At 39.7% G+C, this 14,648-nt stretch overlaps 1 protein-coding gene across 1 annotated transcript in view; it reads left to right on the plus strand.

The window, feature by feature from the left end:
• Positions 1-14,648, plus strand: part of HSD3B7 (hydroxy-delta-5-steroid dehydrogenase, 3 beta- and steroid delta-isomerase 7) — a 37,267-nt gene that overhangs the window by 21,154 nt on the left and 1,465 nt on the right. Inside the window, exons 3-6 of the mRNA XM_063430790.1 lie at positions 8,682-8,837; positions 9,719-9,827; positions 12,547-12,646; positions 13,948-14,110. Of these exons, the coding sequence (XP_063286860.1) occupies positions 8,682-8,837; positions 9,719-9,827; positions 12,547-12,646; positions 13,948-14,110 (528 nt within the window). The remainder of the gene's footprint in view (positions 1-8,681; positions 8,838-9,718; positions 9,828-12,546; positions 12,647-13,947; positions 14,111-14,648) is intronic.

Here is a 14,648-nt window from a genome sequence, read left to right on the forward strand (position 1 = left end):
CGGTTACGTGCATTGGGAGCCCCACCAGTGTACATGGGTGAGTAATAGTTTGTCAAGTAAGGTTTAACAAAAGTATAAAGGTAAAAAAGAAGGGGAGAAACAAAGGAAGTATGGACACAAGTCCAGTGGGTCAGTGTGACATCCAGTTCATGGGGTTTTCCCTGGATATGGTGTTGGGAGCTTCAGTCACAGTTCAAGTTGTTGCTGCTGCGTACTGTTCCGGCGTGCGTTTTTGCGGAACGAAGGGGGTGATCCGGTTTGGGTCCCAGTTGTAGGTGCGTCCGTTCTCCGGTTTGTGTTGGTCGAGGGAGTCCATAGGCAGTCCCAATACGTGCAGCAAGGCCGTGGCCTCCTGGAGCTCTTGAACTTGGTGAGTTGTATCATTATGGTAGACCTGTAGCGTATGGGAGGGGCGCCAGCGGTACCTCACGTTGTGTTGTTGGAGGAGCGCAGTAAGTGGTCTGAGGGATCTGCGCCAGGCTAATGTATGCCCCGAGAGGTCAGCGTAAAAGGTGAGCATCATTGTTTCAAACTGATATGGGGTTTTCCCCCTCAGGGCATTAAGCACGGCGGTCTTGTCTGCTCCACTTCTGAACTGGACCACCAGGTCCCTTGGTTCCGCAGTTGGAGCCTTATTGGATCTTGGGATGCGGAACAGACCTTCCAGCTGCATTGCCCTAGCTTGTTTCGATGGTAGTAAGGTCTCCCACAGCCGCCTTGTGAAGTGCGGTAGCTCTGCATCCAAAACGGTCTCAGCCACCCCACGCACCTTTAAATTGTTGCGGCGCCTGGTATCCTCCAGCGCTGCAAAGCGGCGTTCGTGCATTAAGTTTTGCGTACGTAGGTCAGCCATCTCCCGTTGGAGTGTTGTTATATGCTGGGTGTTCTGGGTGGTCGTGCCCTCCAGAGTTCCCATGCGGCCCGTGAGGCCCTGTATATCGCTGCGGACCGCTGCCACATCAGCTGAGATATGTTTCTGGAGGTCAGCCAGAAGTTCCTGCAGCACCGCTTTGGTCACCGGTGCGCTGTCAGGTCTGTCTGGGTCACGCTGCAGTCTTGTTGCCCCTTTCGGGGTCTGCTCCTCCATTCCGCCAGAGTAATCATCCGAGTAGTCGGATTCACAGTCCGAGAGGGCGGCCATTTTAGGCCCAGTCATTCCCTGCGCCTGGCGCCACATGTCGCCGATCGTCATCCCCGGGCTTGGTTTGTCGGGTCTTTGTTTTTTATTCTTCCTCCCCATGTCAGTTAAGTTCAGTGTGGGGGTTCCCCAGGTCCCGATGGCTGAAGGTAAGGTGGCTAATACGCGGATTGTCTTAGCTGTATGTCGGAGCTCTGAGTTTTGCGACCGCTCGCTTCAGCGTTCAGGCTCCGCCCATCCAAAAAAGTATTTTTATTGTTTGTTTGTTTTTATGTTGTTTTTTGTGGTAATTTAAAGAATGCTATCCGTGATGTGCCTATTTAAAATGTACTGATATAGACTCCAGGCAGTCTGCGGCATCATAATCATACACTAGAATGAGTCATTACAAAATACAGTGCTGTGTGTATTATACATGGTATGACTACCGTAAAAGGAAATATTAGGGAATGGTGTAAAATCACAGCATAAAAACCAAAATCAATTACATCTTCTTCAAAGTTCATTTATCACCACAAGGGCTCCTCCAAGTATGTTATGTGTGTATTTATCTAGATTTATAGATAGAGTAGACAGACAGACAGAGATATATATATATATATATAACCGCACCAACATATTGTGTAGCATTGATACTATTTCTGAAAATGACGTGTCTGGACACAATGTTTCTGTCTGGACACGATGAAACATGACCTTAATCTTTCCCGTACATACAAGGAAGTAAATTGACAAACATGAATTCTTCCACCTTGCTCTGTCAAGGCTTCATGGGACTTTCCACGACCGGCCTGTAACTGGGAAATGGAATTCATAAATAACAATAATATAAATAAACAATGACCGAGAGAGTCTCTGAATGTAAACACAACTTCATTTAACCCACAGTAACTAAAAGTTAAAGTGACCCGGTTAAGTCACAAGTTCAACGTTCGTGTTCTGAGGTTATAACGATTTGTACGCCAGAGGCAGGAGGAGAACGTCGGAAAACCGCGGAAAACTCTCTCTCAAATGTGCCCTGATCGCAGTCTCTTCTACCTGAATTTTGCCAAATAGGTTGGTTAATAACCTAGACGTTAAGCTCTTTATATTTCATTTGTAATTGTTCGGGCATGACACCGATTTTTCCTACCAGGCTGTTCTGCTCCACGTGTCTGAGGCCACTAAAATGTGATGTAATTCCTCAACACCCATAGTCAATGCTGCCAAAATATTGTGGCTGGCAGAGGAGCTGTTTCCCATGATAGATGACGAGAGGATCAATTTTCCCAGATGCCATAGATCGTAGCCATTGGGTCTCCATACCAGTATGACCTATATCTCAGATTTGAAGTCCCACTGGAGCATTTCAGCAATGCATAGTAGACTACAGGTTTTGAAAAACGGTATTAGTCAAGATGCCGAATAATAGAATATTGTATTATTTTATTATACTGCTTTTCCTGACGAACCGGATATTGAAACAACAGGCTTTTAGAAAATGGACCCTTTATCAAGTCTGAAGCGTTTCACCAGCTTTAGAGAGACACAGTAAATAAAAACAGGTTTATTCAATACATCTGCTAGTACATGTGTCGATAAAATGATCACTATGAAACATAATTCGATCACACTCCTCCTGTCCCTTTAATTGGCATCTCGTACAATATGGCGTAAAGGTAAGCCAGGATCTACCACCAGTCAAGTTGTACACTATAAGAAAAGGGGGCACAGCTAAGACTATGCCAGGTAATTCACATTCTTCAGAAAGAATGGCCATAAGATAAAATACTCTCTTTTATTTCTCTGACAATATTTTGCAATTAGGTTTCATTTTCAAAATCCTAAAATCACCAAGACATAGCCGGATTTGGATTCATGATTTTATTATATTGATAACAAAACGTGTGACTTTTCCTCTATAATTCTTTAAGATGACTCAGTACAAGCTGTCTACTAATATCGTGAAGCCAATTGTAAAACCCGTAAAATGAGCGCAGAATTGTAACACTACACCAATGGGATATGGTGACCGCTTAAAGTCTTCCCTAAAACCACCAGATTGAATTGTTTACCTGCATTAAAGTTGGTTAATTTGATATTTAGAAATGGTTTATATTTTTTATTATACTGATATTTTGTGCCCGATAAGCAGCGTAGTGGGAAGAACATATTTGGACAATAACGCTTCTTCGATGCAGAGTAAATTATAGGAGATTATTATATACTCTACAAAAACAAAAGACAGCACAAAACAAAATCGAGATGGAGAATGCTAAAGCCTTGGAATGCAATGTAAATGAGTTTTTAACATTTTCCAAAATAGAACAAAAACCAGCCGGAGGATCTTTATCTTCTCTGTAGCAGGTAATAAGATACATATCGTAATGCAGGGGAATCTACTGAGTAAACGCGTTTCAGTTCTAAAAAGCGGTCGATGCTCGGGTCATGATAAACCCGGTTCGAGGTGACTGTGTTGCACTGTTGGACAGATTCCTGTGAATTCAAAGTTTATTTAAGTCAGTTTTTATTTCTCGAGCAAGCAGCTTATTCAAATGTTAGTCAGTTTGGTTTTGCAGAGAATTTTTCGATCCGTAGGTTGTTTTACCGGGCGGTGTCCTATTTAAGGAAAATGTGAACTATTGATTTTGGCAGTTCATACCATAACATTTGGACAACCTTGACCTCACCGGCGTTCTATTCTGGTAAACGGCAATTATGTACAAAATGCCAAAATAGTCGTGAATTAACCTCCTCCTCTCTCCTCATAACAAATTATCCATTCCCTCTCCCTCGCCTCTCTTTACCAAAATTATAACCTTAGAGTAAGTCACTAAAATCTGGCTTTTTAATAGTATTCTATTTATTTATTTTGGGGTGGGGGAGACTCATTTTGTGTGCTTTCATTTCTCCTAAACTCTGTCAGGGAGGGAGATAAATTCAAATTTAGGGAAAAAATGTCTGAATTGACTCTGCTTCCAGTCGAGCTATTGTCAGTTTAGTTAATAATGCCGGGTGTAATTCAATCACTTTGTGTTGTTATTGCTTAATGTGCCCTTTGTCTTATTTCTGTATTGATTCTAACACAATAGGTCAACACATTCTACAGATAAAGTGGAAGTCCCACGCTTCTACTGTTTCTGCTTTGAATTTCATATCATGTCTTTAACCCTTTAAGGACACATGACATGTGTGACATGTCATGATTCCCTTTTATACCAGAAGTTTGGTCCTTAAGGGGTTAAACATTTTCCGGATAGTGAACAGTTAGGAAATGTTTCAATGTTTCATTAATTATCTATCCACAAAAGGCCCCAAAGGTTTCCTGCAACAATTAAAATGGAACTGTCATTTCCCACGGTTCTTCATATTCTATTTACTTATCTTTATAATTAACAGATTTGTGTTTGTAAGGTGAGAAAAAATAAATGTCAAAATTCCCACATGTTTTATGCTGTAACTGGGCGCCTCCATCGTAGCTCCGTGTCAGCCATTGTTATAAGGTCTGTCCCTTCCACCTGATGGTCAGCACAGGGAGAGCAGACAGAGACAAGGAGAAATTGAAGAATTTCTTTTTTCTTCTGCAATCTGCGACCTGGCATTGGCTTGAATTGACTGACAATTGATGTACTTTGCTGTATGTTTAATATAAATATAAAAGGAAACGGACCATCGTGTGTAACCATTTCGTGTCACTGAATTGAGTTGAACTTGATTAAAAATGGTTTAACACTAAAGGAAAGCATGGGGCCAGGGGACTCCAGACACTATAACCACTTCAATGAGTTGAAGCAATTACACGGCTTCTACTGTCCCTTTAAGAAAAAGAAAAGAGAGCAGCCTACTTGTTTTTAATAAATGCTCAGTTGATATTTTATGGATCCAGAAAAGTACTTCTGGATCTGATATCTTCCAGCGTAGACAATGATCGGACTGACAGATTTAATGTTTCTTTTGCTCAGATGATTCTGAGTTCTGGTAACTGGTTCACTTTCACTAAAGAGAGAATTTCTGGGAATTCATCGTGAAATTCACATTTTAAGGACAAAAAAAAAGCCAAACTGGTAGCATATCTGACTCGGAGAATGTTTCCACTTCGCCTATTTGGCCTTAAATTTGAAATTCACTTTGAGTTCACTTTAAATTCGATTAACGACAATAACCCTGATATTTTAACGAGAGCTGCTGAAGAATGATTGGTTGTATGACTGGGGCAGGTTAGTACTAAAGGACTTTTTTTTTTATAAATTAAAAATGCTAAACGTTTTGGGGAAGACATAAAGCGGTCACCATATCCCATCCCTATCTCTGCGAGTCTGAAAGTGACGTGTTTTTCTATAGAAACATAGAATGTGATGGCAGATAAGAACCATTTGGCCCAACTAGTCTGCCCACATAGTTTGGGTATAGTTTGTCTCTACGCTGTGCTGCAAATAAAATATAGGTCACTTTGTGGTTGTGTTGCCACGTCTGCAAGGAAGATCTTTGTGTTGGGAATCTTGATTGCTTATTGCAACTAAAAGAAGTAGAAGCATTCAGTTGGATCGTTGTAAATAGTGCTCCTCTAGTTTCCTCTATACTGTAGAAGTATAAATCGGGGTGTTGCAGTGGATGTGATCTACTTGGATTTTGCCAAGGCATTTGATACGGTTCCTCACAATAGGTTAGTGTTCAAACTAAAATAAATTGGTCTAGATGAATATTCTTGTTCTTGGGTAGAACATTGGCTTAAGGATAGAGTACAACGAGTTGTCATAAATGGTAAATTTTCAAGCTGGACAAAAGTGGTAAGTGGTGTCCCTCAGGGTTCTGTTTTGGGATGGCTTCTATTTAACATATTTATAAATTATCTTGAAATGGGCATTGAAAGCCATGTATCAGTGTTTGCAGATGACACAACACTTTGTAAAGTAATAAAATGTGAGCAGGATATTGCTTTGCTGCAGAGGGATTTGGATAGATTGGGGGACTGGGCCCTAAAATGGCAGATTAAATTTAACGTAGAAAAATGCAAAGTTATGCACTTCGGGGTTAAGAATGCACAAGCAATTTACACACTAAATGGTAGTGAACTAGGGATAACCACACACGAGAAGGATTTGGGAATTGTTATAGACAACAAATTGGGCAGCAATATGCAATGTCAATCTGCCGTTGCTAAGGCCAGTAAGGTTTTGTCATGTATAAATAGGGGCATAAATTCTCGAGATGAAAATATAATTTTGTCTCTTTATAAATTGCTGGTAAGACCACACCTTGAATATGATGTTGGGCACCTGTTCTAAAGAAAGATATCATGGCACTAGAAAAAGTCCAGAGACGAGCTACAAAATTGATAAAAGGAATGGAACATTTTAGTTATGAAGAAAGGTTAAAAAATGTAAATCTCTTCAGTTTGGAAAAACGGTGCCTGAGAGGGGGATATGATAACATTATACAAATATATTCGGGGTCAGTACAAACCATTATCTGGAAATCTATTCATAAACAGGGCTATACATAGGACACGAGGTCACACATTTAGGCTTGAAGAAAGGAGATTTCATCTAAGGCAAAGAAAAGGTTTTTTTACAGTAAGCAATAAGGATATGGAATTCATTGCCTGAAGAGGTGGTTTTGTCAGAGTCTATACAGATGTTTAAACTGCAATTGGATAAATACTTGCAAAAACATAACATACAGGGATATAATTTCTAATTAGTGGGGTAACAGCTGCTTGATCCAAGGAGACATCTGACTGCTATTTTGGGGTCAAGAAGGAATTTTTTCCTAGTTTGTTGCAAAATTGGAAGCGCTTCAGACTGGGTTTTTTGCCTTCTTTTGGATCAACAGCAAAAGCATATGTGAGGAAGGCGGAACTTGATGGACGCAAGTCTCTTTTCAGCTATGTAACTATGTAACTATGTTCCTGTGTCCCGGTCAGATGTATGTGGCCCATCTTACAGAACATCATGTCTTTGTTTGTTTTGTGATGGTCCTCACGTTATCTAAGGGCTTTCCAACCAACTTGGGTTGGATCGGACTTCTGTTTCCTGTACGTAGTCTGCCACCCATTGTCTTTGTACAGCACGACATTCCCATTGATTAGACATAAGTTAAAACACTATAATGGGGTCTGGTCTCCTAACTACTCTTTTTGGAGTGGAAAGCCTTCAGCAAAACTCACATTTTTGTCCAGTTGAGCATTGTTAGCAAGAAACGTTACATTCCTTAACCATGGTTTGTTTAATCATTGTTGAATTTGGAAACTTTTTAGTCCTCCTTCTAAGCACGGTAGCCCCTCTGACCTGCACGGTGGCCAGTTTAAGTTGAGGGCTAGGCCAAAAATTTAATTTAGAAAAATATGTTCACTGTTCTCTGTGCTGAGAAAACTCTCTAATAAAAAGTTAATTTGGAAAAGGTATGCAAGACAAAAACAATAATATTTTAATGCTGTTGCTTTAGACAGTAAACCCAGTTAGGGAGTCAGAGTCAATGGGAAGTGAATAAGGCTAACACAGTAAAGGAATTGAAGAATGCTCAGGATGTGTACAAGGATAATAAAGAATTAATTTTAGAATGCTCAGGATGTGTACAAGGATAATAAAGAATTAATTTTAGAATGCTCAGGATGTGTGTAAGGCTAACACAGTAAAGGAATTGAAGAATGCTCAGGATGTGTATAAGGCTAACACAGTAAAGGAAATGAAGAATGCTCAGGATAGGTATAAGGCTAACACAGTAAAGGAATTGAAGAATGATCAAGATGTGTATAAGGATAATAAAGTAAATTAATTTTAGAAAGCGTGGGTTGTGTATAAGGCTAACGCAGTAAAGGAATTGAAGAATGCTCAGAATGTGTATAAGGTTAACACAGTAAAGGAATTGCAGAATGCTCAGGATGTGTATAAGGCTAACACAGTAAAGGAATTGCAGAATGCTCAGGATGTGTATAAGGCTAACACAGTAAAGGAATTGAAAAATGCTCAGGATGTGTATTAGGCTAACACAGTAAAGGAATTGAAGAATGCTCAGGATGTGTATAAGGCTAACACAGTAAAGGAATTGAAGAATGCTCAGGATGTGTATAAGGCTAACACAGTAAAGGAATTGAAGAATGCTCAGGATGTGTATAAGGCTAACACAGTAAAGGAATTGAAAAATGCTCAGGATGTGTATTAGGCTAACACAGTAAAGGAATTGAAGAATGCTCAGGATGTGTATAAGGCTAACACAGTAAAGGAATTGAAGAATGCTCAGGATGTGTATAAGGCTAACACAGTAAAGGAATTGAAGAATGCTCAGGATGTGTATAAGGCTAACACAGTAAATGAATTGAAGAATGATCAAGACGTGTATAAGGATAATAAAGTAAATAAATTTTAGAAAGCTTGGGATGTGTATAAGGCTAATAAATTGGATTAATTGAAGAATGCTCATGATGTGAATAAGGTAACGTAGTAAAGGAATTGAAGAATGCTCAGGCTGTGTATGAGTCTAATAGAGTATATTAATTAGAGAATGTTTGGGATCTGTATAAGGTAGTCATTTTAGCTTGTCATATTTTCAACATATCTCTCTTCAGGCAAGGTGAAGGTGCAGCTTGTGCAAGGAGACATTTCATGTTTGGATGATGTGCGTGGCGCACTGCAAGGGAGCCATGTTGTTATACACACTGCCAGCCTAGTGGACGTTTGGGGACGTGTGCCAGCTGCCAAGGTCACAGAGGTCAATGTGAATGGTAAGACGTCAAAGCAAATGGTCGATTTACAATTATTAATACTAATGAAGTGCTACCCTAGATGTGTAGTAGGCAACCTTCATTGGTCGTGCTCACATTAGGATTATTCAATGCTTTCCTATGGGGATTCTGGTGACGCTGGAGGTCCTCATGCATAGCGTGAGGATATCCAGCGTCATTTAGGCGACCAAAAGTCACCTTGAAGCCAGGAAGTCCCTCTAGTGGCTGCCTGGTAGACAGCCACTAGAGGGGGAGTTAACCCTAGCATGTAATTATTGCAGTTTATAAAAACTGCAATAATTGCATGCTCAGGGTTAAGGGTGATGGGACAATGAGCTGAAGGTGCCTACAGTGTCCCTTTAATTTCAGGGTTAAAAAAAAACCCCTCACCATATATCTGTATCCACTGGGAATGCGGGCAGCAGTACGTATGAATTTAATTCACCAAACCAACTTAACCCCTTAAGGACCAAACTTCTGGAATAAAAGGGAATCATGACATGTCACACATGTCATGTGTCCTTAAGGGGTTAATTTGACACAGAATTCCGCATGTTGATGAAAAGCTGTTGTTCCACTATTCATTGAAAACATTCACATATTTGACCTTTTTAAATCCCCGAGTGCTGGGTGGAGGAGACATACCGAGTGCTGCAATTTCCTGCACAGTAAAACAACATTATTTAATACCAGTTCCCTTGTTTTGAGTTTGCCAGTCAGGCGTCTACTAAAAGAGCCTCCCTCCCCCATGTTACTAAAGCCACCTGTTACAGGAACAAGTGGGCTGATTGGATAAATATTTTCATAAACTCTACATTTCCTCAAAGAGGGCCCATTGAACATTTAATCTGCTGCCCACTTAAATAAATCTCTGTTTGTAGGGACGGAAAATGTGCTCCAGGTGTGCGGCGAGGAAGGGATCCAGTACCTGATCTATACCAGCAGCATGGAGGTTGTAGGTCCGAACCAACATGGAGATCACTTCTACAGGTATTTGGGACAAACCATTTTCACTCTGCGCACACTAACAGAAAACTGCGCCAACACTAATGGGTTTTATCACTGAACTAAGACGTGTCAAGCTATTGACAAGGGAACCGCAAAATTTGGGCCAAAAAGAATCATGGTCCGTAATTCCCCCTCCCCCCACTAATATCGTTTATTGAATAAGGCCTACACAGACAGTGTTATAAAAGTACACCAACGCACAGACATTCTTCCTAAGTGTAATTAAAGCTTACTGGTCACCGTTCATTGAGTATTAAATTGTGGGTTAATTTTTCACATCAGTAAACTGCTCACAAGTAATATCTTAAAATCTTCTTCCCTTCCTGTGATATTGCTAATTCATTCAAATAACCGTACTGTGCTTTAATTTACACTTGGTATACTGGATAGAACACAGTGTATTCACTGAATCTGTCGGTAATGGCAGGATTGAGATCTCGCTGCTGGTGTTTAGGAAGGGACTGGAAATCGGAAATCTGCAGTCCCAAACATACCTGCAGTTTACATACAAATACCTATTTATGGACAAGCTGTTTGAGCATTTTCTTACTAATTACAGGTGTGATGGCGTAGGAGGGAATATATTAATTTATTGCAAGACAAAACAGTCCATATAATCTATAATACTTTATAAATAGGTTCTAATTTCCTTAATAGACAAATTAAGTCAATAAAAAATAAATAATATATATATATATATATATATATATATATTTGTTTTTTTTTCTATGTGGTTAATTTATTATCGTGAATTGAAAAGCAAATGCAAACGTAGGGCCAAGAAACTTTGATTCGTAAAAATGTTCTCACATTTTGGGTACTTTTTGCCTATGTTTTGCATTTTTTTTTCAATTGGTTTCAATAACGCCCATTGTTTAATGTGTTAGCAATGCATCCTGTTTTAATGAATATTACGTTACTTTCCATTACACCTGGATTTGTGTTCTGTGAAGTACTGGGCAGTGAAGGAGTTAAGTTGTATTAGCGGTTTTGAATTCTGTTTGACCACACGCAGAGTGTGCAGAATCTGTGCAGCTCGCCACGTGGGGCGCACGCCGCAGCTTCCAAAAAGACCGGATCAGACAGAGACATCTGTGGTCAGTTAAAGCCAAGAAAATAAAATTCCACAGGGTAAAGAGATCAGCCAGCACGAGGTCTTAAGGCTTGCAATCGCAGTTTCCTTAATAATGCGAAACACACACACAAAAACAGATTTAAAAAACAGCAACTTTTTAACAACATTGACTCAAAGAGACATTTTAAACGAAGCCGCTGACTGATTTTGATTATCATTTTTGGTGTAGCTGTTTATTTAATAGACAAAAATGGCATTTCTGTACCTTTGATTATATTTCAAACATTTAAAAGTCTATAAATCTTGCGTTCTTTTAAATAGAACTGAAAATCTGTTTGTAATAACGTTTGCTGTTCATTACCAATAGGTTGTTTATTTCTTTAAAGCACAATTATTCCGCTGTCGTTCTTAAGGAATCCATTCAAAAACAGAGGCAGTACTGGGAACGCCTCTCAATGTTGCCTGAGTAAAACCAGCTATGAAGGCCGCCAGATTAACACAGTAGTTAGATTTCTATTTTCCATCCTTGTGCTGAGTTCAGAACATGTCATGGAATATAAGAGCAAGTGGGATGAAAACTCTGTTTTAACTCTCTCCATACTGTTTAATGCTATTAGAGAGACACTCTAGGCACCATAAACACCACAGCTTATTGAAGTGGTTATGGTGTTAGGAGAGGGCTTAAGTCCCATGCTACTAGCCAGGCCTAAAAGTTAATTGCCACTGCAGACCTAGACGGGCCGTAGTGCAGTCATCTGGGGTGAATTTCTAGTCGCCAATGGCTACGGGGCAAAAGGAAACTGTTATCGTTTTGTGAAAATATAAAAGGAATCATAAAACATAAAGGGAATCAACATTTAAAAGAAGAAACACTACCACAACAAGAAAACATAGTCTAAAATTAGAGGGACAAAGGTTTAAAAATATCAGGAAGTATTACTTTACTGAGAGGGTAGTGGATGCATGGAATAGCCTTCCAGCTGAAGTGGTAGAGGTTAACACAGTAAAGGAGTTTAAGCATGCGTGGGATAGGCATAAGGCTATCCTAACTATAAGATAAGACCAGGGACCTAATGAGAGTATTTAGAAAATCGGGCAGACTAGTTGGGCCGAATGGTTCTTATCTGCCGTCACATTCTATGTTTCTATGAAACGGGGCTTAAAAGCAGAGCTCACTGTCAGTCCGAGTCAGGAATGACATCTCTCGATTCCCAGCATTCATAGCGTGCTGACATGTTCTTATCATATTAAAAGCCCATTAAGAATAACATGACGTTGCTCATGTAACAGAGTTTAAGATTTTTCCAGCTCTGACGAATACATTCTATCTAGCGTCACTTTACCGTGACTGAGGGTAGGAAACTGTGTAACCACTCTGTTAGAATCCATCGCAAGGAGTCAACTCAGTATCCTCAGGAAGGTTATTGATTAAATCATCTAATTAAAATAGAGTCCAATGGAACAATGATCACTTTATGTCAGTTCAGTGACAGCAAAACCTAGCCCCCCGGGACCTCCTCCTCTTTCACAATACCTGGGCCCTTTCGTCATCTGCAATACAAAGCATGTGCTACGCTGGACAACGTCTCTCCTGCTCTACACACTAATCCTCTCTACCTTTTCCAGGGGAAATGAAGACACAAAATACAGAGTTTTTCACACACAGCCGTATCCTCTGAGCAAGGCAAAGGCAGAGAAACTCGTCCTCCAAGCCAATGGAAGGAAGGTAATACCCTCAGTGACAGCTAGGTGTCAGCAGAGTACCTTACACCGTACAGACATCATCCAGGGCCGTAATTCACCCAAATCCCACCCAATGTGTTGACTTTTAAAGGGACACTATAGGCACCTAGACCACACCAGCTCATTGAAGTGGCCTGGGTGCACTGCCCCTGTCAGTTTAGCCCTGCAAAGTAATTTATTTATTTTTTGGTAGCCTGACGCTGGACATCCTCACGCTATACATGAGGACATCCAGCGTCAGCTGAAACCGAGGGCTCAGTTTTGTATGCTTGTAATTCACACAATTTACACAAAGGCAAAAGAGACCTCATTCATTTAGAAAAAAAGTTGTTTGTAATTCATAAAGTGACCACAGAGGGGCATCATAGTACAACATGCATTTAACAAACTACATTGCGCTAACATTAAACACACTATATAAAATATTGTTTATGCTATTTCATTTTAAAGACAATAATATGTCCGCATAAAGTGCTTATAGCAAACACGTGTTAGTATGTAACATTACTATTGGGATGCATCCTATAGTTAGATCATCAAATAATGTGCATATGTTTAGTTTTACCTTGTGTTTAGTTTGTTTTACCTTGTGTTCGGTTTTACCTTGTGTTCGGTTTTACCTTGTGTTCGGTTTTACCTTGTGTTCAGTTTGTTTTACCTTGTGTTTAGTTTGTTTTACTTTGTGTTCGGTTTTACCTTGTGTTTAGTTTGTTTTACCTTGTGTTTAGTTTGTTTTACCTTGTGTTTAGTTTGTTTTACCTTGTGTTTAGTTTGTTTTACCTTGTGTTTAGTTTGTTTTACCTTGTGTTTAGTTTGTTTGTTTTACCTTGTGTTTAGTTTGTTTGTTTTACCTTGTGTTTAGTTTGTTTGTTTTACCTTGTGTTTAGTTTGTTTGTTTTACCTTGTGTTTAGTTTGTTTGTTTTACCTTGTGTTTAGTTTGTTTGTTTTACCTTGTGTTTAGTTTGTTTGTTTTACCTTGTGTTTAGTTTGTTTGTTTTACCTTGTGTTTAGTTTGTTTGTTTTACCTTGTGTTTAGTTTGTTTGTTTTACCTTGTGTTTAGTTTGTTTGTTTTACCTTGTGTTCAGTTTTACCTTGTGTTTAGTTTGTTTTACTTTGTGTTCAGTTTTACTTTGTGTTTAGTTTGTTTTACTTTGTGTTTAGTTTGTTTTACCTTGTGTTCAGTTTGTTTTACCTTGTGTTTAGTTTGTTTTACCTTGTGTTCAGTTTTACTTTGTGTTCAGTTTTACTTTGTGTTCAGTTTTACTTTGTGTATTGTTGGTAGATTAAGGATGGAAAGACCCTTTACACCTGCGCATTGCGTCCGACTGGTATATATGGAGAAGGACATGGACTCATGAAGGATTTTTATAAACAAGGGGTGAAGACTGGAGGCCGGGTGTTTAGAGCAATCTCACCCTCCATTGAGCACGGACGGGTATATGTCGGTAAGTTAAGTTCTGGGTATCTGCCGTAAACCCTCCATGCAGTCCGTTATCATGCAGATCTGCAGATTCATTCGTCCACCACAGAATGCAATAAATCTTCTGTTATATTTACAATCCATATTTAACCTAGAACTGGGGTTTGTGACCCATTAATTTGCCCGTTGGTCAGTTACATTTTGCTGTCACAGTGTTTCTTAACCCCTTGAGGGGGCACTGATGGCTACACTGAATGGAACGTGCCTATGGGCTTTTCCAACACAGTAAATGAGTGTTGGGTTACAATTACTCTCAGAAACCCCTCCTGGCTCCCCGTTGGGGATGAAAAGATTGCGTTCAGAGAGATTATAGCGAAGGATTAGTGCAGCAGACAGTATGAGTGGAGGGAGAAAGGCCAATACAGCTTATTTAATTTGTTCGGGTGAGTAAAATCATTACCTTCAGGCTTTTTGCTGTAAACACTGTCTTTTCAGAGAAAATGCAGTGTTTACATTACAACCTAGTGATAACTTCACTGGCCACTCCTCAGAACGCTGTTAGA

Source organism: Pelobates fuscus, chromosome 8 (assembly GCF_036172605.1).
Source record: "Pelobates fuscus isolate aPelFus1 chromosome 8, aPelFus1.pri, whole genome shotgun sequence".
NCBI classification, from domain to species: Eukaryota; Metazoa; Chordata; class Amphibia; order Anura; family Pelobatidae; genus Pelobates; species Pelobates fuscus.